At 32.9% G+C, this 27,272-nt stretch overlaps 1 protein-coding gene across 7 annotated transcripts; it reads left to right on the forward strand.

Moving 5' to 3' along the window:
* Positions 1–736: 736 nt before the first annotated feature.
* On the forward strand, positions 737–26,516 carry LOC106614160 (uncharacterized). 7 transcript variants are annotated; one of them, XM_070108520.1, is made up of 8 exons: positions 10,365–11,134; positions 17,179–17,560; positions 21,948–22,078; positions 22,138–22,381; positions 22,441–22,555; positions 23,422–23,563; positions 24,655–24,728; positions 25,295–26,516. In XM_070108520.1, the coding sequence occupies exons 2-8, from the start codon at positions 17,371–17,373 to the stop codon at positions 25,491–25,493; spliced, it is 1,095 nt and encodes a 364-aa protein (XP_069964621.1). In that variant the 5' UTR covers positions 10,365–11,134; positions 17,179–17,370; the 3' UTR covers positions 25,494–26,516. The 7 variants fall into 7 exon arrangements, with proteins under 7 accessions (XP_069964620.1, XP_069964621.1, XP_069964623.1 ...); XM_070108522.1 differs by having other exon boundaries at positions 17,392–17,560; XM_036374891.2 differs by having other exon boundaries at positions 10,365–10,968.
* The last annotated feature ends 756 nt before the right edge of the window (positions 26,517–27,272 follow it).

The following is a 27,272-nucleotide window of genomic DNA, read 5'->3' on the forward strand; positions in this document are numbered from 1 at the left end:
TGCACAATCCGCTGAGTTACAGCTACTGAGGCCTTCATTGCAAGAAATTTATATTTGAATTAGTTGCTACTGTTAGTTTGGTGTAACTTTGGGTTCCATATATATTGAGTTTGTAAATTAATTCGCGTTACATCCCAACTACAGTTCGCAGCTTCGTCAATAAGGCTAAGTTAGACTAGTTCAAGTATGTGGAATGAGAAAAAATATTCTCTACTATTTCTCTTCTTATACCAGTTCATAATAGCATTCATAGCCTTAAAATGCTAAGTAGCGAAAAAAATTTACTAAGCCAATTATGCAGTCATTTAAAACAATTTCTTTCTGAACTTCTGCCCTCTTTTTGCTAACCAAGGAGGCGCAGAGAGACTGTAAGCCAACCGCGATAAAAACGGATATCACTTTAGCGACTCGTTGGGCAAGCAGCCAACAGACAATCAGCCACTGCGACTTGGCTGGCATTTAACACAATCATTAAATAATAACTCGCTGGCATTGCCATTTGCATTTAACGTACCCTTCATTCACCCCCCCTCTACACATTTCATTTTTGTAATTATGCCAGCTGGACGATTGTACGCATAATGCAAAAGAGGACACTTGTTAATGAGATGCTTAGTAATTAAAGAACGCTGTCTAACTATGCAACTGCAGTGTAATGGGTGAATGCGCCTAAAAATGTGCTACAAAATACATGTGTGCGTGCGCTGTGTAGAAAAGTGTAAATTGCATAAATAAATTGACGTGTTGCGATGGCTAGGGCAGCACGCAGCATCCACGCAATTGCATACGGGATACAAATAATTCCACTCGCCGCGGTAAGTAGACCAAAATAGACGTGCGCTAGGCTTTCAGCTTGTGTGTGTGCGCGCTCCGTGATGGGTGAACGCATAGCAGCAGCAGCGGCGACGGCCGTCGGTGCACGCCACTCGCGTATCAGTCCAACACCGGGTCGTGGCAGTAAGGTCGCCTATACGCTGTGTCCGCGCACGGAGCCACCGGATGAGAAGGCGGCATTGCAGATGCAGAGGCGTACGTCGGCAGCGAAGGGACCGCCAAATTGTGTGGCCATACCGATGTCATCCATACAGACTAATACCAAAGGTGAGTAGCAATTGCAGCTCGTATGCATATTTTTTCTTGAACTGAAGTCTTATTGAGATCTCAGTTACTCGGTTAGTTTGAAAAGTGTGATCCAAAGCTTAACTCGACTACGAAGACCACCGAAGTATATTGAATACTGTCACGTGGCACAAACTGAGGAGAAACGTTAGGTTAGGTTAACAAGGGGTTAGTTAAAACAGGGATTCCACGTAGACAGCTTTGAATGCCGGTCGGTTATGATACCTAAATCTACTATATATTAATCATAAATACTATCATGATTCGACAAAGCCCTTTGAGTCTACCACAATGTTTTTGAGGCGGCTAATATCAGTTTCGGCTATCTTTTCTTGTACGCCGAAAGTATGACTGTCGAAATGTTTCAACCTCAGTCTTGGAAAAGCTGGACAGTGGAAGAGAAGAGAGCTTGGATGTTTCTGCCTTATCTTCTTCTTAGCCTAACTGCATGATGCCTATTTGACAATGCCCAGTAAGAACTCCTACGACAGCGGCAAGATGAACCTTATTGCTTGCAAGTAGTTCAATGTATATCCAGCGTTCTCCATTAGGCTTGGGATCGCGCGGTCGCGCAGAGACTTGTTGTTGATCAGCGCCTGCTAAGCTCACACGAAGCTCAGAGACCCAGCACTAGAACGCAAGGCGACGACGGAGACCCAACTCGTTTAGATGGTTGTTTGAAAAGCGAGACACAGGAGCGCCGGACTGCAGGCAGCCTCACTTAGGTCATCATTAGACCCATTGTACTCCCGAGTGGTAATCAATTATATCTTATCCAGCTACTCAGTGGATTTGGTAAATTAAAGTATCTTTAGTTGGAGCTTTGAGAGTCGTCGTCTCAAACGGCTCAGGCTGGGCGTTCTCAAAGAAGTTGGAAAATATTTTTTGATCCAACCTTACTTATATTCATAAAAAAAAAATTATTTGAGGCGGCAAAACTACCGACCTAAAACCTTCAAATACTTGTGCTTTTGCAGCAATCTGTGTAAATAACTGCAGGTTATATTATTTACGGCAACCGATTTCCACTCAACCCTTTCGCATGTGCCTGAACCATTGACGCCACATATTGCGGTAAAACGTTAAAATGCTGCATTCACAGATGAATTCCAATGTCACACAATAAAATAGTTGAGAATAAAAACATAAAATAAATACACAAGTGTTCGAATAAATTGCAAGCGCCAGCAAAAAAAAAAAGAACAAAAAAATAATAACATAAAAATGAAACAAAGAAAAAAGCAAAAGCCACTAGGCATTAAGGCAAAGCGCCATGAAGTACCCATTTGCCGCCATCCTCATCGACTTGCTACCCTTCATTTGGCAACCGTACATTCATTTTCCCCAATAAGCATGTGCTGGACAGAGCAGAGGGGAGTGCGGCAGCGCTGCGGTTTGTTTTGCCATGTTTTCTATTGTTTACGACTCGGTCACAAGAAAGGTTGCATCTTGGCCAAAGCCTTAAATGCGCCTTTTGTGTGCGATTTTTTTTTTTTTTTTTGGCTCACTTCTGCGGCTTGCCATAAGAGCCAACAGGTATTTAGCCTTGCGTTTGTGGTTGGATAGACAAAAATATAATGCTTATGATAAAATTGTTGTTGCATATACGAGTATGTATACAGTATGTGGGTTTAATGCATACTTTTAGTAGTGTACATATATAATTTTTGTATTCCTCCCGAGTCATTGTACTCTTATGTATGAGTGCAGCAGTTTAGAGAGCATAAGCTGTCGGCTACGGAAGTTTATTAAGTTAAGGCAACATATGAAATTTATGTTTTATTCATTTCAGAAGCGCATAAGTCATTTAATGGTGTCCATAATAATCATTACTTCTTTCTGCAAGTTAGGTTAGTCAGTAAGGCCATGTGGATTTAAGTGCTTTACATTCTGTGCTTTATGAGGTAAGGAAAAACAATTATACAAGTATATTGGATTATGGAAAGGCAAAAAGTATTATTTAAGAAAAATTTTAAAAATTCCCCGTTGTTAGCCCTGATTCAGAGGAAGCTAACTTCATTCGTCGTCCATTTATCCCAATCGGATATTTTTATAAAACATTCCAAGAGTGTATGCTCTAGTAAGCTCATCAACTTTATGTTTCACCACATTCTCAATTATCAATTAGATATTAATTCGGTTGCCATCGCAGAATATTGTTAACATCGAATTCTGTGTTCACATACTTGTAGTTTGAGCAATGCTATTGTAGTTTTATATAAAGCCACATGTTAAGCTTGAAAGAGAAAGAAAACTGAAGCTGCTTCAATATATTCAATTTGTGTTGACATACATGGCTCTGTAGTATGATACAATTTTCAGCTGTATTCATTGTTTATGAGCTTGGCGATTTTCGTTTGTTAAGGTAATGGATCAAAGGATTTATTCGTGAACTCTTGGCCAAAAACAATACTGTAACGATGCCCCAGCCTTCACATTCGCCAAACATGGCTCTGCGTGACCCCTTTCTATTTCCAAAAATAAAGATAATATTAAAGACCCGTAATTTTATAAGCATAGATGACATTAAAATAGCATTGCCGAAAGAGCTAAAAGTTATCACAAAAATCGAGTTTGAAAAGTTTTTCGATGATTGAAAGTAGCGCTAGCATAAGTGCATAATCGAATAGGAATTATTTTAAAGGCGACCTTATTGATGTTGACAAATAAAAAATTATTTTTCAAAAAGCGAAAATTCCCGTTATTTTTTAAACACGTCTCGTTTAGCCTACCTGATTCGGGTCAGCTATAAAAAACTTAGTAAGAGCTAATATTTGATGCTTTTAACTTATTTTTTGTATTGTGGTGCTCTGAAGAATCGATGGTATGAAAGAAAGAATTAAAAAAATCTGGCTCAGCAGGCGTATAAGATATATTCGTGAGATATATTCGTGAGATATCAGCACTAAGGTTTTGGAAAATAGAAATTGTTGTTGTAAAAATAGGTGAGGTAGTCATAAAAATGAAATCGTGGTAATGCTTTCCAACCAAAGCAACAAAAATCCGAAAAGAATAATATAAAATTTTTTTTTTGGAGAATAAATTTTTATTTGAGATTTTTAAAAATATTTTTTTATTTAAAAAAAATAATTGTAATTTTTTTTTTTTATTATTAATATTATTTTGGGTCCAACTTGTAAAACTTGCATTATTCTAAAATAAGACAATTGTGTGATTTTTTTAGAAAAAAATTATCGTTCGAAGCTCCCTGTAAAAGTAAAACTTTCGTTATGCATAAATATTATAGTCATTGTGTTAGAAACCAAATTCTATTAATTTAAAATCATTCAATAATCGCACGAAACAGAAAACACGTTCCAAATTATTTCAACAATTTTGAGTTACTAGAGCAGCCATTTTCCCGTAAAATGTGAAATTGAAAAGTTTAATACTTTATGCGACTGCAACCTGCTTCTGAATAGCTTGCGAAATTTTTTAATTACAAATGTTTTTATTTATTTCTTAACAGCAAATAATAAATTGTATAGAGATTAAAGTAGTTGCGTAGTAGTATTAATGGTGCCATGGGGCGTATGAGTAACCTTATGCAGCTATATTATACAAGCATATAGTACAAACTTATAGTGTGTGCATAGTTTGATATATTTCTTTTGATATACCAAAATTTATTGAATTTTACAAACACACATACAAGTATACATATATATACTTATATAACACTTACACTCTTATTTACTTACTTGCATATATGTACTACTATTTCGCACCGATAAAAATGCAATTTAATTGGTGCAAACTGCACAAACAAAAGTGTCTAGGCGTATAGCTTTGTTGAAATTGAATTTTAATTGCAAAAAGACAACAAAAATGCAAAGTAAAAGTGTTAATTGTAAGTCCTAAAAATATTTTACCAACCATATATATCTATAATATACATACATAAGTATTTATTTGTGTTATGTTGTCTTAAACTGTTATCTCTCACACATAAAATATGTATTGTCAATAATTTAAATGCCGTGTAAATACATATACTCATGCTCATTTGGTTATTTTGTGCTATATATTGATACAATTATTCATATTTACGCTGCTCTCTGATTTCCAGCAATTGTCTGCATTGCAAATATTGCGGCCTCATTAATAACACATTCACATAAATCAGCAAGTGCTTCCTTTATGGGTAATAAAAATGTATTATACGATGTATGTATATGTCTGTGTGCGAAACCAGAAATTTGCAGATACTAAAGGTATATAAAAAGCAGTGTTGTTTTTACAACGAATACCGAAATCTCTACTTACAAACAAATTATCTTTTATTGGTTGGTGAGCTCAATTTTCATATAAAACTTTCGAGTATTATAATATTTTTTTGTGAAGCGATTTATTTAGAAAAAAAGAAAAAGTCAATCTCGGCTGCACCGAAGCTATAATGCCTTCTCGGATGTATTTTTTATAGCAGAAAAAGGTATAAAAGGGTCTTTATCTAGGTTAGTTTGATCTGAAAAATATGTTTGGAAATTATAGCATTGCCTTCAACAATAATCTATGCCAAATTTCGTGACAAATATTTTAACAAATAAAAAAGTTGTTCATATGAGAGTTTGATGTTGTTCGGTTAGTTTATATGGCAGCTATACCTTATAGCAGTCAGATCCGGACAATATGTCCGCAGTTTATAGGCTTGCCTTAGAAAGTTTTCCGCGCCGAATTTTGGGAAGATATCTTCTCAAATAAAACAGTTTTTCATACAAGAACTTGATTTTGATCGGTCAGTTTGTATGGCAGCTATATGCTATATTGACCCGATATCGACAATTCCGACAAATAAAAAGGCTCTTGAAAAGAACAGACGTTTGCAAAATTTCATATTGATATCTCAAAAACCGAGAAACTAGTTCGCGTATATACAGAAAGACGGATTGACAGACAGACATGGCTAAATCGACTCGGCTCGTCACTCTGATTATTTATGCACATTTATACTGGGTATCCGATGTTTCCTTCTTGATTTTATAAACTTCATGGCAAACTTCCCTGTTCTGGGTATAATCAGAGTAATTCATAATTCAGATACCGACTATTCGGGATTAGGAGTAATAAATTAAATTTTTGTGGACTTAAATGTGTGAATTTAAGAAAAAAAACTGATTACTATCCCGAAAAAACAAAGTACGTATTTTCGGGATCCCGATAATAAGAGTAGTTGTGCCATATACACACACACATACATATATATTTTCACATAACGGTATACATATACAATTTTATTATCATACTTGTATGATTAAATATTTGCAACGGAATTTATTGTGTGCTCGGCAGCGCACCGCAACAGGGAGAGCAGAGATTTAATCACAACAACAAATATACATAATATGAAAATTGTTTGTTTGTGTGTATGTGTGTGTGTGAGTCTGCTTGTTAGTGCAAGTAGCAACAATGCGACAAAATAATTTTGTAGGCCTCAATCAAAGTTTACAACGCACCCACCGACGACTGGTTGCAATATAAATTGCAAGAGTCACCTGCTATTCTGTGGGAAATTGAATAAATTCTCGAGGACACATTTTGCTGTTGTAGTAATTTTAGTGTTTCACTATCGTTTGCTCTTTTTGCTTCTTCTTCTTCTACTTGAGCATCCTTTTTATGGCTGTTTGGTTCGTAAAGGCAGAGCAAATTGCCGAAAAAGCGGCTTCTTTTATTTGTGCTTGGCAACATTATATTGATGTTGTTGTTATTTTTATGATGCTATTGAATGATTTATGTACCGCCTTTTGTATTATAAACTTTATGAGATAATATAAATATATGAATGTGTAATTTGACGAGCTTTTATGACGAATGTCAAAAGAGTTGGACTCAAAAGCAATTTAGAAAGCTAGAAAAGAAGGCTCTGACTATTCAGAGTTTCGCATTACAGCATAAACGTGCTTCTCGACTCTTTTTAGGGATTCCGGACCTAGCGTATACAAACGATTTCATTACTATGACTTTACTGCGAAAGAGACTTGGGAACTGACTGAACTAAATGAGCCGTTGGGGTCCATATGATTTAGAAGTTAATGATAACTAATATTAATGAGAACATAAGAATCAGGTTTTAATGTCATCTTCTATTTACATAAGTCTAAGCCACCCTTCATAACCTGAGTAGGGTATTTTTTTAAGTTTACCACGAAGTTTGTAACACCCAGAAGGAAACGTCGGAGACCCAAAATCATGTTATATTATAAGAAATCCAACTGTGAAGGGTATTAATCTTTATTTTTGTAGTATTTTAAAAATGTGATGCTATGACTATGTTTTCAACACAAGCCTGGCTTCTGTTAATATGAAACCTTTAACAAAAACCTATGAAACTAATGAGTATGACATGGCGTATACGTAATATTCTTTGAAATATCTTTAATTATCGATGGAGGTTGAAATTTAATGGATTGAAAAGCTATTTTTCTACCAATTTACTAACTACTACTTGATCTATACTAATGAAATTTATATTAACTAATTCTAAACAACTGCTTGCTATAAATAAAGAACGAAAAATAAACAAGCAAAGATAAAAAATCAAACAACAAATTTACATTAGCGAAACACTCAATTAACATTTCGCCGGCAATGCATTCCAATTTAAGTGGCTAATGTTTATGCATGACAACCCTGCCCTTGCACCTCGGCACAGCGCGAAGGATAAGCAAACAGATATCAGTTGAAGTGAGCGGCATACTTTTAGGCGTTTGTACCAGGCAGCATATGTGAATGTGCATATCTGTATTAAAACGCTCATTTCCATGTAAATATATGTATGTGTAAGTGTAAGTGTGAGTGTCTGTGTTTTTGTGTTCATTTTTCTTTACTTACGTTAAATCGATGTCCTTGTCTTCTGCAGGCGACCTTAAAAACTAAAAGGTAAACAAACGAACACACAAACTGTTAGCGTAACTTTGCAAGTGGATGAAAGTTAGCATGTGTGTGGGTGTATATTTAAGTGAGTTTACTATGAGTATTGGCTCTGCCGGTACAAGAAGATAATAAAAAATATATGACGACAATAACTGTAAATAAATGTAGTCGACGACTTTTAGTAGTCATTAAATTATAATAAATGAGAAATTGACAATTAAAATTAAGTTAAAAGAGTAAACAAATAATAATGAATTGATTGGCTTATTTATGATTATTGTATATATTTTTAGAAATAACATTTTAGTATCTGTATTTGACGGTCATCTGGAAGTGTTTAACAAGTTAGATTTTTGATTGCGTATATTTTCTTTGAGAGTAGATTCCTCTAGATACATTTTCTAGAATAGTGTATAGTATGCATTTAGTACTTCCTCAGCTTCTTTAACTAACTTGCAGGCTCCAGCGATGAGGGAAGTACTAAAACTATCTATGCGAAATATTAGACCTGATATTAGCTTTATTTAACTTAAGCTGTGTTTCGCTGTAATGGAAGCTCACTCCTTTTATTACCCTGCCATACGAAATTTCAAGCAAAACGAATCAGTTTAACTTTATAATTATGCTTGGAGTTCTTATAACGATTTTTTGATTTGATAGTAATATAAAGATCACAATGGTCCTCCTAAAGGCCTAGGTGTGTCGAAAGACAGCCATTCTACGTACCCACCTTCATGTATTTTTATACAAATCTTTATGGTTGCCTTTATCGCTCATGAGCCTATACATGCATGCGATTGCTTAACCCAATTCAATGTCTTCAGCGAATGTTGGCTTTTCGATTTCGGTTATTTTTTGGAGTGCCATTCCCCAGACTACCGAACGACCAATAAATTTGTTGCACCAACCCAGGGAATTTTTTTTAATAGTTTAAATGTGGCAGTCTGGATCAATTTTGTTTGATTTGGTATACAAAAGTAAATGTTAATGATTCCGAAGAGGTTCGATATTAAGGTTTGAATGTTAAAGCTTCCTGTGGTTGCTGCAACAATGAGAGTCCACGATCTTGCAGTGAAAGTAGGCACCTAGAGTATCATCGAACAATGTAGCATATTGTTGATGCTTAGTAGTGTGACATTCGATTAATTTTCGATTTACGCAACTTCATTAGCTTGACTGCAGAAAATACCAAAAAAACGGGAAAACTGGCAACTCACTACTGAACTGCTTACGCTTAGAAAAATTTATCTTGCAGCAAGCGTATTAGTTTTTAAGTCAAAGTTGTATGGAAGAATATGAGGTAGAAACATGGCATGGAGAAGAAGCGGTACTTTACCTATAAGCGGTCTGCTATGCAAAGGAAAGCACCAAATAGCGAAAGCTTTAACTTTGATTGGGTGGTGAAGTCAGCTTGCGAAAAAGAAGACGCGAGTATAGAAAACTGAAGTACTGCTAACCGTATGTACGCGTCCCAGCCCCTCAGTTTTTGAGATATTAATTTGAAATTTGCACAGGTCCTTTTCTCTCCAAAAAACTGCTCATATGTTGAAACTGCCCATATAGGATCACTATGGGTTAAAGCTGCCACACAAACTAGTCGATCTAAATAAAGTTCCTGTTCGGGAAAAATTTTTATTTGACGAGATAACTTCACGAAACTTAACACAAATTATTGCCTCAGCCAACCTAAGCCAAAGCCTATCTCAAAAAAATTTTCAGATCACACTACTAGAGCATATAGCGGTCATACAAACTGAACGATCAAAATAAAGTTCTTGCATCGCAAACTTTTTTATTTGGCCAGATATCTTCACTAAACTTAAGATAGGTTATTTTTCAAGGCAACGTTGTAGTCTGCGAACATATTATACATAGATCGGACCACTATAGCATACAGCTACTATATAAACTGACCGATGAAAATCAAGATAAAGATCTTTTTATACCCTTTTATGCTACAAGTATAAGAAATGCACCGGTGAAGGGTATTATAAAGTAAAGCTTCGTTGCAGTCGTTTTCATTTGTTCAATCGTATAAATCTGATCATTATTTATATGTATGCACATTGCCTTTGAACCACTTTCAATCGACGTACATGTCGTATGAGCAACATTTCACTCAAATTGATATTATGAATTATTATACTTTGCGAATTGGCTTAATAATTTGGCTTGCCTCATTCGAAAAGCATTTATTTACAAAAAAAAAACAGTAAAAGTAAAGCAAAAATTGAGTACAAAATAAAATAATATTTATGAATAATCGCATCTCTCTTGTGTTTGCTCGATCAGCTACGTCAACAACAGCTAAAGTGCCTCTTGCCACTCGTCGGCTGGTTGTGCACACTCAAAAGCCGCCACGATCAGCTGTGACAGTTTCATGCCAAGTGCTTTGCATGACACTTCGAAGAATTCAGCAAGATTTTCGTATGATCTTTCGTTTACAACATTTCGATCTTTCGGGCATTTCATACGAACGGCCAGACGTAGCGGACACAAGTGAACAGGCAGATGTGTATTTATAAAATAGAATTTCAAGGCGCACGCACGCGAGTGTCAATGGCAGACCTTTGACAAAGTCGATGACGCGCGACATTTTCACTCGTTCCTTGTGCGAATATTCATATTCATATGTGCATACATATACAAGTACATATATACGCGTTGTAGTTGTGCGCTGGGCACAATTGTTTTAGTGATTCCTCGCTTGATTTTGTTACTGAATGCTGCGGAAGTGCTGTGTGAATTTGGTGAAACTAGTCAATTTAGTGTGTGTTGGTTGCAAGAGTGCAAAATTTCAAGTGTCGTTCGGAAAATTTATGTGACATTTGGGAAAACAAGTTATAAATCTGCATAAATGTGTTTCGAATTGATAAAAATAGCGTTTAATTGCATAATACGGAAATAAAATTCATTAACAGCAACATATATACAACGAGATAATTGCATAAATGTCGACGATTGTTCGCGTGTGGCATAGTAATAAACGAGAAAGGGCGAAAAAAAACACTAAGTTGCAACAAAAAATCCCATTAGTTTAGCACTGTAGTTGAGATTTCACTATTCTGCTCTTATCCAACGCCTTTCATATCCGTCCGCCTGTTTGATATAAAACAGAATTTGATTCATGTATAACTATCTCTCTGTATGTATATTACCTTGTGTTTGTAAAGTTATTAAAAATCAAACACAAAACAAAAAACAACAACATAAATACTATTAATAATTTGCATGTGATATACCATATATAGACACCAGTATACAAATTAATAAGCATTAAGATTACTCAAAATTTCATTATAAAATTGTTACAACAACATTTAAAAATTATTTTAAAAAATATATACATACATATATGTATGTATACACATGGTGATTGTGTGTATATAATAAAAAAATTGTGATTTTATATAAAAAAAAAATTTTACAAATAATTATGATATAAATAATATAAATGAATTGAATTGGACTATATATAAATTAAAAATAATTAATAATTAATTAAGGAAAAATATTTAGAGAAAACTTTTTCACATACATTTTTTTTATATTATATTATTATTTATAAATTTAAAACTTATGAAAATATAACAGAAATAAAATAAAAATTAAAAAATATTAATATTAAAATTGTAGTAGTAAAAATATACAAAAAAAATTAAAAAAATTATTCTAAAATAAATAAAATAAAATATATGTACTTGTATATATATAAAATTAATAAGATTATAAAATTTCAATGACATAAATCTTTTTTGAAACTTATACATGAAAAAGTTAATCAAAAATAATAATAAAAAATTAAAAATATATATACATATATTTATACGTATATTTAAAAAATTATACTTAGAATAAAGTAATATAAACTAAATAGATTGAACTAAATCTCATACAATAATATAAGATGATGAAAATGAATAATAATGAAAAGATGAAATCCTTTTTAAAACTTATAAATAAAAAAAAAATAAAAAATAAATACAAATTATCTCATGAAAATGCTAACAGACAGAGACAAATAAAAAGTTCTCTATAACAAAAGAGTTAAAAGTTTCCATACAAGTACTTGATTTTGTTAGTGTGGCAGTAGCTATAGTGGTCTTAGACAATAATCCATGCCGAATTAAAAAAAAAAAATATTTCAAAATTAAAAATAAAATATACAGAGTGTAACATTTTATTTTGTTATTATATTATATTATAAATAAAAATTAAGTATATGTACATGGGTCATTTATATAAAATTTTTTTTTAGTACAAAACATTTTTTTTTGTTCTTTGAGGCAAAATATTGGACACGTACTTTTTTATTTCGACTCAATATGAAAAATTGTGGAGTGATGAATTTTCGAAATTTCAACGCTCGAAAAACGTACATTTAAACATTTGCGTATATGAAGAAAAGTATTTCTTTATAAAAACAACTACAAGGCTATTGTTTATGATTTTTTCTCTAACTGTAATTTGGCTCGAATAACTTGAATTTACGAAAACTCCACTTTATTTCCATATTATTTATATAATCGCTGCTTGATTCTCCGAACATATTATAGCTGGGACCACTATAGCTTACAGCTACTATATCAACTGACCAATCAAAATCAAGACAAATACCTTTTTATACCCTTTTATGCTATAAGAAATGCACCGGTGAAGGGTATTATAAAGTAAAGTTTCACTGCAGTCGTTTTCTTCATTTCATATTCGTTTGTTCAATCGTTTAAATCTGATATTTATTTATATGTATTATATATATAAAGCCACTTTCAATAGACGTACATGTCGTATGCGCAACATTTTACCCAAATGTTGAATTATTATACTTTGAGAAATGACTTGAATGTAATGCGAATTTATTTTTTGTTTTTAATCTTTCTAAAAATACCTCGAATTTAATTTTATTGGTGGCCACCTTTCTCTAAACTAGTTTCAATTTTAAGTTTTCTTAAAGCTCTTGACTTTCATAATGCTATATATAACTCGTCATCATATCGATTTAACAATAATTTTTTCATTAATTTTTTTTAACATGTGGCAACTCTAATAATAATTATTTTAAAATAATTGCTTATTACCTTTTCTCAATTTAATTCATTTTAATTATTGTATTAGTTATTGTTAATATATAATATATAATTTAGTTAAAAATTTTAAATATAATTTTTTTGAAACATTGTTCTGTGAACTATCTCCACATTATCTCAAGAACGTTTTAATCGATTGCCTCGAAACTTGGGTGATAGACTCAAAATATTTCCAAAAATATAGTTAATTTCTTTCAAAAATCCGCGTAAATCGACTACTTTTGTAAAATATATAGATAAAATATCACATGAAATTTAAGACTAATCAAAATTTATTTGTTCAGAATTAATTTTTTTCTTTCAACTTTCTTCTTCATGTTATAAAATACGCATTCTATGTGTTAAAAATTTCTTTCACATACAATTTTAATAAAAAAAAATAGTATTTTCAATTTGCTTTTGCAACGTTCCAACGCGTTGGCATTTCTATTTTGGTCACAATGCGATTTTTCAAGTGCCATTTTCATTTTTATACTATTTTTCATACGCATTTGTAGTATGTATGTATGTATCTGAGTATAAACATATTTGCATAATAAAATCTTTAAATTTCTTGACTTTTATTCATATATATTTATATTGTATGAATTTTCGTATTGTTTTTGTTTTCTATTTGTTTTTCTTGCTGCCTTCGTTTCATTGTTATTGTTTGTGGACGCAAACGGAATATTCTTCGAAAGAAAGAAATTGGAACTCATACAACTCATTGCTTTGACTGCATATTATGGGTCGTTATTTTACTAAAATTCTAATTAGAAGACTATATAATATATATAATTTTTTTTTTATCGCAAATACTAAATAAAATCTACAGGAGAAAACACACACTTCCGGTATTATTGGATTCGATTTCCTGTGTATGCTGATCCTTACCATATCACCACTCAAAAATAAGGATTCTCTGAAAAAACAAATAAACTACTTTTCAGTAGTATGACTTAAGAAAATTTATTCTGAATTTAATGGAGAAGACCCCAACAACCTCCTACTTAAAATTGTGCTATTTTTGGAAGTTTTCGGAAAATGTCTTGGATAATACTCACGATCTTAAATCGTCTGCCTTCGAGGTGTGTGTTTTGATGTTTTGATACTTTTGATTGATCCTTATAATCAGAAACATTCGAATTGAACAGAGCCTGCGAGCTAATGTCCAGTTTCCAAAGCAAAGGCAAGCTCTGACAGACCAATATTATATGGTATGTTAGACCAATCAGTTTCATAAAGATCAACACTGGTTTTAAGACCATGTACTATGCAACGAGGATGATAAGGAGGTGCTATTATTATCTGAACATTATATCGCAAATTGACAGTTCTTCATGTTTTAAGACTTCGTTGAACAAAATACCAGCTACTTTTTGTGTCAGAAATATACTCTGTGTTATTCTTTGTCTGTCGAGAGTTGCTAAATTGGATTTACAAGGTCAAAAATGGCCTCAATAGCATTGAAAAAAGTAAAGAAAAATTCAATAAACTCCAAGCATGAAATATTCTACAGTTTAAATCTTTTAAGCTCAAGTGCATAAATCAAAATTGTGACGCGCTTCTTTTATCCTTGTCATCGTCTTTTATATTTAAGTTTTTTTAATTTTTTTTGCCATAAAACCACAAAAACCAATTTCAATACTACAAAAGCTTTGATCTGCATAAATCATGGTATTCTTTGTTTACTTGTTGATAACCACCAACAACCGATTGAAATACGCACATCCACAGGTTTTTGGTCTGAAACTGTTTGCGCTCGTCATTGCCTACATGTGAATGTACGCGCAAGCATACCCTGTAGGAATTCACTTAGATTTTCACACAAATTTGGGTAAAGGTACCTCTACCCTAATATTATTACGTGTATATATATTAAATTCTCGGTTTAGCAGAGTTTGAAATAAAAAACTACTAAAGCTCTCAAGTGGCTTTTCAGTTTGTTGGAAGAATACGATCTCTCTTTAAGCCGATTTTAGGCGATATTTGGATGTATTTCATCATTTTTGATTGAAAATTCTTAATCCTAGAGAAACAAGTTTCTGCATTACATTGCCGATTTTAAAGCGACTGATGGATTTTTATAAGGAGCTTCTTGAGCTCAAAAGTAATCTGGGAACTTGGTTACTTGTTTTTTCTTTGGTCATAAAGTAAAAGTATTCTATAAGCAATAACTGCTACTAGGATGTCTAACAAAAAATAGATGGACTTTTCAGATAACGAGGAATCCCATTTAATACCTCCTGTCTTTTCTGCGATCTCTGTTGTGCCGATGCCTTTGACAAGAACCCATGCCAGATATTTTGATGTTTTGAATATATCTTTCCATACAAGTATTTTATTCCCATTGTTCAGTTTGTATGGCAGCTATATGCTATAGTGGTCCCTTCTGACAACTGAGCAGATTCTTGGTGAGAAAAGGATGGGCGCAAATTTTCAGATTAATATTTGAACTGAGGGACTACTTCGTATATAAAGGTTCTCTGAAGTTTTCTTCTGGTTGTTACAAAACATCGTGCCAAACTTAATGTACCCTGTTCAGGGCATAAAAATGTATCTATATTTTATATTTAGGTATGGTCGGGTCTTGAACACTTCTACCCATATTGCTATTGTTGTAGTGATACAAAATATTTCCCAAATAGTTACTTTACTCTGCGAACTTTAGCAAACGTTTGGTTTTTCCTACAGGGTATACAAGTGTGTAGACATTTGTGGGCGTTTAGTAGATATACACACTGCTTCCCGTGCGGTCAATCAACATACGAGTACATGCTTGTAGTAATTAAAATAGATTGCGTTACATTATTAAAAAACATAACACTGGATATAAATCTCGAGTGGCAACACTAGTCTTATGACAAAACCATGTTAAAATGGAGTATAGGAATTGAAGGCGCAGCAAAAGCAAAAAACAAATTAGAAATATATAACATTGTATAATTGCGGGGTGAACCGGCACAGGCACAGGCAGTAATTTATCGCAAATATACACGCGTGTTAAGATTGCGTGACTGGCGGGCGCACTGCCGACGCCGCTCAAATGTGCCAATTTGTTATTTCCTCTCTAACATTACCGTTAAAGCGGAAATTTGCTATATCCGCCGCGGGCTAAATATTGATTGTAATTGAGTGGGAGAGTGAGTATGAATTTGAATGGGACTGAGTGTGACTTTGATTGGGTGGCAGCGTGAGTTTGCTAAGTAGGAGTAAGTGAGTAAACAATGAGCGGGTGGGTCAGCGTATGCATGAATTAAAGAGCGGGTGAGTGAAAGAGAGATGAGCGAGTAGGTTAACGAGTGACAGGTGAGAGTGAGAAAGTTGTACTGCTGGGAGTGTTGGTATTCTACAGTAAATATGAGTGGTTTGAGCGTTCGCTTGCTGCGCTTGTGATTAATGGTGCCTTGTGCGCCCACTTGCCGGTCTTTTGTGTGTACTTTCACTATGCTATTGTTGTTGTATATACTTGTAGTCTGTCAGACAGTTACAGTTCACAATATGCGCGCTCTCGTATTTTTTTATTGTTGTTAACTTTTCCCAAGCGTGCACGTAAAGTTATATGCCATGCATCAAGCTGCTTTTAATCCCCCGTCTCTCGCCCACGCCGCTTTTGTGCCTCTCTAACACTTTTACTCTTGGCCACGTGCGCATTTGCTGGCAACAGAGTGGCTTGAATGCAACTTTGACGCTGTGGGCAATTTTCGGTCGTCGCCATTGTTGTTGGTGACTATAGTAAATGAGCAGCATTTGTGTGGAATTTAATTGGCTGCGATTATTTGATGCTTTTTCGACTTAATTTGGCAGCATTTTGCGTGAAATAAAATTTTACTGATTAGGGTTGCCATACAAAACAAATTATAATATTTAAATTAAAATAAAAACTCAATATTATAAACGAAACATATTTGTATTTATCGTCAACCTTTGGCATAATTCAACAACAGCAACATCAATAATAAACGCATGCAAAGCTGCAGTGTTTATAAAACTGAAAAATTGTCCGTGAACGACAACAACAGCGACACGTCAACAAAAAACACAAACAACAACAATTCTAATATTGCCACAATAAACAACAACAAGAACTGCGAACGCATCGCTAATATATTATTATACCTAGGTTGATCATACGCCACGTCACACACAAAAACTTACAAGCACAACAACAACAGTGTATTTACAGAAACACTTATGTACATACATAGACTTGACATATAAAACACAACAAAAAGAAAAATAAAAACAGTAACAAAAACAAAACCAAAAGCAAATACAACAACTAAAACCCTAAACAACAACAAAAGCACTCAAAATGAATTTAATGTTTCGCAAGCACTTTCGCGAAGGTGGAGGTGGAAAGTCGGGTGGCGGCGGCAGTAAGCTGCAACCGAAGGCTAATCGCACGAAACGCTCACGCGACATGGGCGCCCAACAGGAGGAGATCCATTATCGCACGCATTTATTCTTTGCACCCAGTCGCCCTGGCATGGATATGGGGGAAGGTAGGCGTATGCATAAATGTTGTTGTTAGCTGCACCATTCTGCAATAAGTTGCTTTTTGAAATTACAACAAAAAGAAAACACTAAATAATTTGAAAAAAACAAACCAAGTAGAAACACACAAAATTCGTAAAATTATACAAATTTCAAAAAAAAATATATATATAACAGATTTCAAAAATTTCGAAATTATTCAAAATTTCTAATCCGAAAACCGTATCAATTCCTTTAGATCAAAACAATGTTACATTCGTTTACGGCACAATTAACTCGGCTCATACACTGATGCACTCGTAGTGGTTTGGGTTCGCTCGCGCGTCGCTAAATTGCACTGTTTTCATAATATTTTATTTCGTTTTCTTTATTTTTAAGTTTTCCATCCTCTATGTGTGTCAAGCATACTCATTTAATATTCATACAATTAACATTTTGCATATAATCGCCTAGTAGCTGTACTAATCCGTAAGTCTTTTATAAAAATCGTATCAATTTAAGATATATATTAGGGTGGCCTAACCTATCGAATTTATGTATAAAAATAAACCTATATACAGCGAAGAAAATATCCTTGCAAGGAAATTTTTTAGTTTAGTTTTAAAAGGTGTCTGGGAGCATTCAAATTTTCGTATGTAAATAAAAAGAAAAAAAAGGTTTTTTCATTAAAAATACCACAACTTTTATACCATTTCGGATAAATTGCCTAAAAAATCTACCTAAGGGGAATCTTATACAATTCGAAAAAATTCGTATAATAATATTTAATAGTATAATAATATATAATATTTAATAGCTTTGAAAAATCGAATAAAATAAATATATGAAAATATATGTATATGTCTTGTTTTCAAAGTAGGGCTCCCGAGTAATAAAGTGGAGTACCTATTGTGATCCAACCTTTGTTATACTTAAGCTCGATATTCGTTTGAAATGCAGATTTATATTGTTTGATGAACTTTTCCTCGTTTCCATGACAGTCAAGGTCAAATTAATCTTAATGGTCTCAGATTTTTATCTAGCTAAAGTTTATCAATTCGGCAGATTTTACCAAAACTTCTTTTAAGTACATTATCTATTTGCTTTTAAATTTAATTTTGGTTAAGATAGCTTATGAAAGTTAGGGGTTAACTGATGAGGTTGAACTTTCATGTAATGATCAAGGAAAGAACGGCGACCGATTAAAATTTAAAGTAAAAGAGTGTTCGGTTAATAAGAGTCTTCGCTATTTTCGTACTCTTTTTGATCAGCGAACCTTTGAAAGAGTGGTTAATGTTGCTTTTAAAAATATGTTGCCAAGTTTCCAATATTAGGAGGTAATGCCGGACAGGAAATTCTATACCCTTAGTTGGAGTATTTTGTACTCTATTAAATTATAATTAGACATATTTTTCTTTTAATTTAATTCCTATTCATATTATATGGTATTATTTAGTGTAAGCTACTTGGAATGTTTTAAAGTTATTTCATAAGACTATTATGTCTGGTCGGGTTTTGATCTAATAGGCATTTCGGACAGCCTTTTAATGTAGTCAATTAGTAAATTATCTAAATATATATGTACGTATATATGTGTATATGTATATACTAATAATGATAATTGACAACAGTCTAATTGGCTTAATTAAGCTACTTGGTTCAATTAAGCTAATTGACTCTATTAAGCTAACTGATTCAATTCAGTTAATTTACTCAATTAAGCTTATTGACTCTATTAAACTAATTTACATATTTAAATTAATTTCCTCATTAAAGTAATTGACTTAATTAAGACAATTGATTCACTTAAGCTAATTGTCTCAACAGTTGATTGACTCAATTAAGTTAACTGACTAAATTTTGCGTAGGCGTTTTCTGTAAATAACGTATACACAGTTTCTTTTATTGACTTCACTATTACAAACACACGCGCATATGTAGTTCTTACACGTAAGTAAGTTAAACGCATTACTAAACCACATACTAACAAAAATACACGTTTTAAAAATAAAAAGTACACAAAAGACACACCAAAAACAAAAAAATTAAGTAAATGCAAACAACAACAAACATCCTTTAAATCAACAGAACTCATTGCAGAAAGGTGCACTGCCTTTTCGAGTGCGTACACACCGTTATCGACCACAACAACATCACTTTCACTTCCACCTCAGCCATATGAAGTGGACGCACCGCAGCCCCTAGTCGATCGCAAGCCGTCCATATCTCTATTAAGATGGAATAATAGTGTTAGAATACAGAATGAATAATAGTGTTAGAATTAAGCTAATTGTCTCTATTAATCCAACTGATTCAATTAAGTTAATTTACTCAATTAATCTTATTGACTCGATTAAGCTAATTTACATATTTAAATTAATTTCCTCATTAAAGTAATTGACTTAATTAAGACAATTGATTCACTTAAGCTAATTGTCTCAACAGTTGATTGACTCAATTAAGTTAACTGACTAAATTTTGCGTAGGCGTTTTCTGTAAATAACGTATACACAGTTTCTTTTATTGACTTCACTATTACAAACACACGCGCATATGTAGTTCTTACACGTAAGTAAGTTAAACGCATTACTAAACCACATACTAACAAAAATACACGTTTTAAAAATAAAAAGTACACAAAAGACACACCAAAAACAAAAAAATTAAGTAAATGCAAACAACAACAAACATCCTTTAAATCAACAGAACTCATTGCAGAAAGGTGCACTGCCTTTTCGAGTGCGTACACACCGTTATCGACCACAACAACATCACTTTCACTTCCACCTCAGCCATATGAAGTGGACGCACCGCAGCCCCTAGTCGATCGCAAGCCGTCCATATCTCTATTAAGATGGAATAATAGTGTTAGAATACAGAATGGTCAGGTTGCTACGGTACTATCGAATGCAGCAGCAACAACAACGGCGCGTTTTCAAGCTGCCAGGCAAGGTTTGAATTTCCGTTTCCTCTCTAATACGACTGACAAAATAAAAAATAAAATAAAAAAACAGCAAAAAATAATAATAATGAAAATAAGAGTATAATGCAAGTTCAATAAAAAAAAAAACTTAATTTAAGTACATATTTTGTCGTTAATAAATCAATCGTTCAAAAGCCATTGCTGCAAAACTAATTCTTTAGCGCAATTTTTACAAAAATTTCAAAAAAAAATTAAGCAATTAAAAATTGTATTAATTTGTATTAATTTGTGTTAAAGCGCCTATTCTTTAAACAAATAGATAAGCCTACATATCCATTACAAGTCCTCCACCCTCCCACCATCCTTACTCCATTCATCTGCATTCCTTTCCTGACGTCTAACATTGCCTTGAAAGCTGGAGAAGCAAATTTTAGTGTAAATCATTTCACACAGGGGAACAATGGCCAATAAAAGTACATAAAGTAAATTTCGTGTAATGCCTAGAGTGACCTTGAATTAATTTTTTCCGCAAAGAATGACCTTGAAGTTAGTTTTGTATTACTTTCATACGGAATTGAGCTTTTTTTCGTAAAACTACGTGTCCTTTTGCTTTCATATCGTCTAAGCGTCTATAAATATTAAAGTTTATGATAATGTGGTTAACGGTCTGTGACTCTGCGATGTGTTGTTTTGTCGATTTAAGGCTTTTAGAAAACAATTTTGTATAACTATAAAGATTTCACAAGCTTTTTAACGGTAAAGTTTGGTTTCATGTTTCCCCTGTGCTGCAAAAAATAACTAGAAAAAGTTATTGTAATCAATTAACTAGTAATTAATACCATATTAACTAAATAATATTGAAAGCTGTTTTCAAAAACTGAAATTTAATTTCATTTGAGCTTTTCTTAACCTAACCGAAAGCTATAGCGCAATTTCCATTCTTTTTCGTATAAAAGTTTTTGATTCGATTTCTTCTTAAACTATATAAATGCAAGTAAAAATGCAGTTTTCAGAAGCTTTTGCTGCTAAATAAACTTTAAGCCAAGAATAAATATAAACTTCCACTTAAAGCTCTTAATAACCATTCATAAACGTTTTTTATATTTAGAGTATATTTCCTATCTTCTAAATATTTTTAAAAATTTCAAAGTCTTACTTGTGCAGCCAAGATAATACTAACTAACAAAGTATTTTAAACAGCAAAAGCACCAGCTGTGGCTTATAAAGCTCTATGAAGCTTATCAACTCATATATCATATGTGTAAGTCCTTTAACAGTGAAAGCTTTTTATACTACTGCGATCAATTTAATTTAAAAAATTACTAAATCTTACAAAAATACTGACGAAGCTTTGTCAAACTCTTAACTAAAAGCTTCATGAAGCTTTATGCTACGTAACAAACATTTTTGTATTAAAATTTTAAGCAACTCTTTAACTAACTAAGCTGTTTACAAAAATAAACAATAATTTGTCTACAAAAACATTTTTCTAGTTGGTTACGACAATGCGGCCGGTACATCGGCTGCAGTGCGATCCGAACCGATTTCATTGTCAGCGCTGGATCGTGATTGTTTCATTATACCGGTACACAGTGTCGACCGTTTTCTGCCAGCTGGTATACCGGTAAGTGAAAGTCGCAAAAAGCTACAGTTAAACTAATAAAATCAACATATCTCTTGTAGCTACCCGCACCTTCAGCTGATGGTAAGACCAACAGCCCACTTAGCATACTAGAGGTCTCCGATCCGAAGTTATGCATACTCGTACATTTGATGAGTCCTTTGGAACCGATTGATCCAATGCTGGAATCACCGCTGTCGCATCCATTGTTGAAACAACGCGCCATTGCAGCGGAGCTCGTCTCCGAGGTGCAACAGGCGAATACGGCAGTAGGTGGCATGCTATTGGCTAATATGGAGAAGAATGGTAGGTCGAACTTAAATGTGTAGAGTAGAGAAAACAATTTGTTTTGATTTGCTTCACAGCGGATTTCCCATTTATATCGTACTATTTAATTAATACTACACAAACGGATCCATCGCACTTTTACTCGGGCATACGCGGCTCATCACTATCGAAATTCGAGCCGAAATCACTAAAGTGAGTATAAAGAGATTGCAATTTAGAGATCACTGTCATAACCAAACATTTTATAAAAGGTCGCACCCAATTCCCCAAGTCTGCATATAAATATTTGGTATGTAGGTGAGGTTAGACAAAATTGTAGATTCTGTTGATAGCGCCAATAAGAATATTACTTAGAAGCTTATGCAAATCAACTGCTCCATTTTTTAGCCAACAGGGACGGGTATTTCTATTGGAGTGCCATTATAAAATAACCTTGAAAAACGGTGCATATCTAATCTTAATCGGATCATTTGAACTACATTAAGTTATGCAAAAATCATGGATTTCATTTCACTCGATCCTATAGTTTGTATTTAGTAAGACTCGGGATTGTAGATTATTCTAGATCACAAAAAAATTAAATAGTTACTGGTGCACTAATTATGAAACGGAAGAATTAAAATTTCATTTCTTGTTTATAGTGAAGTTATAAAAAATATGGACTCACATTTGGTAAGAAGTCTATCAGTGGTAGTTTTAAACTCGATTTAGAGCGACTTCATAGTCTCCAATTATTTGCAGCGAACATTACACTTATTCCAACCTAACCAAACTTATATGTGCAGACTAAGAAATTATTGAAAAGCTTTTTACTTCGCATTTGTGCCACCCCTATCTTCTTAATGTATCTTTAGTTAGTTATATATGTGCCTTGTTAAAAAAAAATCCTATAAACATTTTCATTGCAATAAAAGCTCATTGTGAGCCACTTGTGATTTAGTTGTAATCCATTTTTTGTCCAATGATTGCAACATACATATACCCTTCTCATTGTTAGCCATACCTTCAAGAAAACTTTCAACAGTTTCCATATATCATTATTTTTACTTTACATCTAGATATACTGCCGCTCATACCTTGGACTTGTACAGCGAAGTGGCTGCCATTTGCCGTCCGCCATTGGTATTGGCGCCCAATGAAAGTGGTAGCTTCAAGAAGACACAGACGCCAGCAACAGGCTATATAATCAGTGTGTTTAAGGTATGCATGTGCCGTTAAATGTATACATATATATAGGTATATAAAAATTGATATTAAACATGCTTGAGTCTAGTTAAATATTTATATGAGTTAGCTGTCAAAGCAATTTAAGAGTAACAGCCCTGCAGGAAAAGTTTGTAGGCGACTCAAACATCATATATTATATAATCCACGAACCTCAAAGTAGTATTTCATTCACAGCACACATATTTTTGGTAAACTTTATTCGGCTCCCTAAGTTAACGTCACATTCAGAAAGGTCGAAATAAGAACTAACGATGAAACATATGTTTTAATATAAGCAGTTTTCTCAACCGTTTTCAGTTTTTGAATATTGATAAATGTTCCAAATCTTTTCTGTCTTATTTTCCGAAACAGATAAAATCTTTCTGTCGTGGTAAAGCCTAGTTTTCCTTGTAATACAAAAACTTTTAATTAATCAAAAGATTTATCAGAATTTTTATGGCAATCTGTTTAGCCGTACCTTTTCGGAGCCATATACTACTCGGTTCCATTATCTGGTAGAAATTTAATATTCTATAATATGACTTATCACTAGTTCAAGGTGATTTATTTCAACTGTTTTCTATGTATTGAACTACTCAAAATAATATACGCAGTAACAGGATTTGAAACCTTATGACAGTTTATAACATGCTTGGGAAAATATTTTGTCGAAGGAATCTACTCCACATACATCTGAAAAATATTTGAATATCCATGTATGCCAGAACTCTTTCTCTTCATATAACTCTTTAGAAAATGGTCCTCAGCCTAAGGTTGAAATATGGTACTGTGACTACTATGATGATAAATTTCCTACGTTAAGAAGTATCACGCACCAGCCTAAGCAAACACAGCTTTGCCCTACTTGCCTTTCGGTGAAATTTCCTGCAGGGTATACTAAGTAGAGTGCTATTCCTGTATCTACAGTCAAAATGGAATTTTTAATAACTAATAAAGGGTTGATATCAGATTTTCCTAGATATGGGAGCAGATAGCGTAGAGTTAATATTGCTTTACATAATTTTTGGAACACAAGTGTATAAAATATTTAATTTCAATGAATTCTATGTATTGTATACACTTAGGTCTTTGAAGGCGATGACGGTGAACGTTTCGAGAAGAATTGGCTGTACTGGACGGGAGCGCGTATGCTATATCGGTAAGTGGAGGATGAAAATTGAAGACAGGGCAAAAAATTGTTGTTAATGTCACGAAATGAGTCACTAAAAGTTCGAAAGTTGGAGCAGTTTATAGGGTGGTCTTATTAGATCGGGTCAATATTTTATATATGTTAAAGAAGACAGAGTTGCCGGTATAGTGTTTTACAGTCTCCGGTACAGTATATTGTATGATGGTAGTGACGGGCATAATTAACTCTATAATTTTTGAAACGACTGTTTTATAGCGAACGAAAAAGCTGATTTAGGCTGAGCACACAGTAGAACGTGCCATACAGCAGATATGAGAGAAAAGAGAGAAAATGAGAACTTCTATAACAGTAATTTTTATAAATGACTAATATTTGACTAGCTTATCGGACTGAACTGTTTGTCTTCTCGTTTTTGTTCCACTATGTGCTTAGCCTTAGCCCAGTCAACTACTACTTGTAGCGGGAAAATCACCACAACTGACTTATTTTTTACACTTTTCCCTAGAATACTCTTTATTACCGAAGTAAATAATAAATTTTCTTTTACTCTTCTCTTGCTCCTTACTCAACAACAGTTATTTGCCACGTGCTGCTGGTCTACGTCGTATTGCTCTACATAAAAGTACCTCGCAGCGTGGCGATAAAATGTATTTGTTGGTATGCGAATGTGCTGACTTGCTTAAGGATATCTCTTCAGCTGCCTTCTTGATTCCCGCATTGCGAGCGCGCCTCTGCGGCTACACGGGACTTTACAAGCCAATACAAGTGTTCTAAGGTTATGAGATAACATAAAAAACAAAAAAATAAACAACAACAATTGTCAATGTAAAAAAGTAAAATTTGAGGAGAAAAGCAACAAATGTATATCGACATACATACATACACACGTGTGATAAATTTAAATTAAGACAAAAGAATGGAGTTTAAAAATTTGTAGAAAATAAAAATGAAAAAAAAGAAACAATTGCATTAAATTAAAAATTGTTATTTATTTATAGAACACAGATTTAATAAAGCCAAGTAGTGAAAAGAGCATAAAAGTAATAGAAATATCAACATGTGGCAAGCTCAAAATTTTAGTAAATTGTAAAATTGTTGAAAAGTAAAAAAAAAATATTATTAAAAAAAAATAATAATTTAATCCAGAACTTAGTCCAACAACCGAAAGAAGAAATAAGATTTTTGAACAAACAGCTTTTAGAATGAGAAGATATGGCAATAATGGTGGTACTATTTTAGTATTATATATGAATGAATACTGGCAGAAAGAAAAAACAAGATGAATATATAGTATATGTATATATGATAAAACATATACATATACCTATTTTTGAAATTAATACCTACACAATTGATAAATAAAAATTAAAAAAAAAAAAATAGCCAAATTAAGCATAAATAAATATTCAATATGAATGAATTCTTGCATACATATGTATGATCTTTTATAACTGCTACAACACACCGAAATGCTTGTGTATGCATGCGAATACATATGCCGTTAGTAATACAATATGGCGACGTACATCATTCTGGCAAAGCTTTACTAATAAATTTAATAAACTTTTTCACGACACTATTATATGGGCACATATAATATAATATAAGTACATGCAGTGTTATCGATACAATTATCGATAATTAATATTGGATGATTTTTACAGTGATAAATATATAAAATGTTACAGTTTTGGAAAGGACAATATATCAGCCAAGAAAGTGGTATGCGCCAAAAGAATAGCAGAAAAATGCCAGATCAGCGGAATTTATTAATAAAAAATGCACAAACTAATTTAACTTATAACATTATTTATCATAAAAATAAAATATGATATAAATTTGTAATTTAAGATATTATATTATTGCTAAATAATAATTTAATTTAATAAGGATTAACAACATTTGAAATTTTAATTTTTATTATCTAATTTATTATATTTTTAATTTAAATTAAAATTATTTAATTAAGATTAACAACATTAATAATTTAAGCTTAGATTATCTAATTTATTATATTTTTATACTCTTGCAACATGTTGCGACAGGGTATAATAGTTTTGTACAACTTAACGGTTGCTTGTATCACTTAAAGGTAATCAAGTTAGATATATGGTCCTATATATGAATATATATATGATCAGGATGACGAGAAAAGTTGAAATTCGGTTCACTTTCTGTCTGTCCGTCTGTCCATGCAAGCTGTAGGTGTAAGTAAAAATGAAGATATATTGATGAAACTTGGTAGACATATTTCTTGGCGTAAAAGTAAGGACGAATTCGTAGCTGTAAATAAAGATTTGGAACTCAAATTTGGTATTATTAATCACATTAAGAAGGGGCACCTGTGATTTGAAAATCTTTTAAAATTGGATGGTCTCGCACCCTAATAAGTTTAATGTATATATCAGCCAAACCAATGAAGCTATATCACCCAAATTTGTACAGGACAAATCTTTTTAACCCTTCTTATGATAGTGTGAAAAGATATGAACACGGATGACACGCCATATAACGGTTATGTTAAAAACAACTAAAAGTGTGATGAATCAATAA

The sequence above is a fragment of the Bactrocera oleae genome, chromosome 4, assembly GCF_042242935.1.
Source record: "Bactrocera oleae isolate idBacOlea1 chromosome 4, idBacOlea1, whole genome shotgun sequence".
NCBI classification, from domain to species: Eukaryota; Metazoa; Arthropoda; class Insecta; order Diptera; family Tephritidae; genus Bactrocera; species Bactrocera oleae.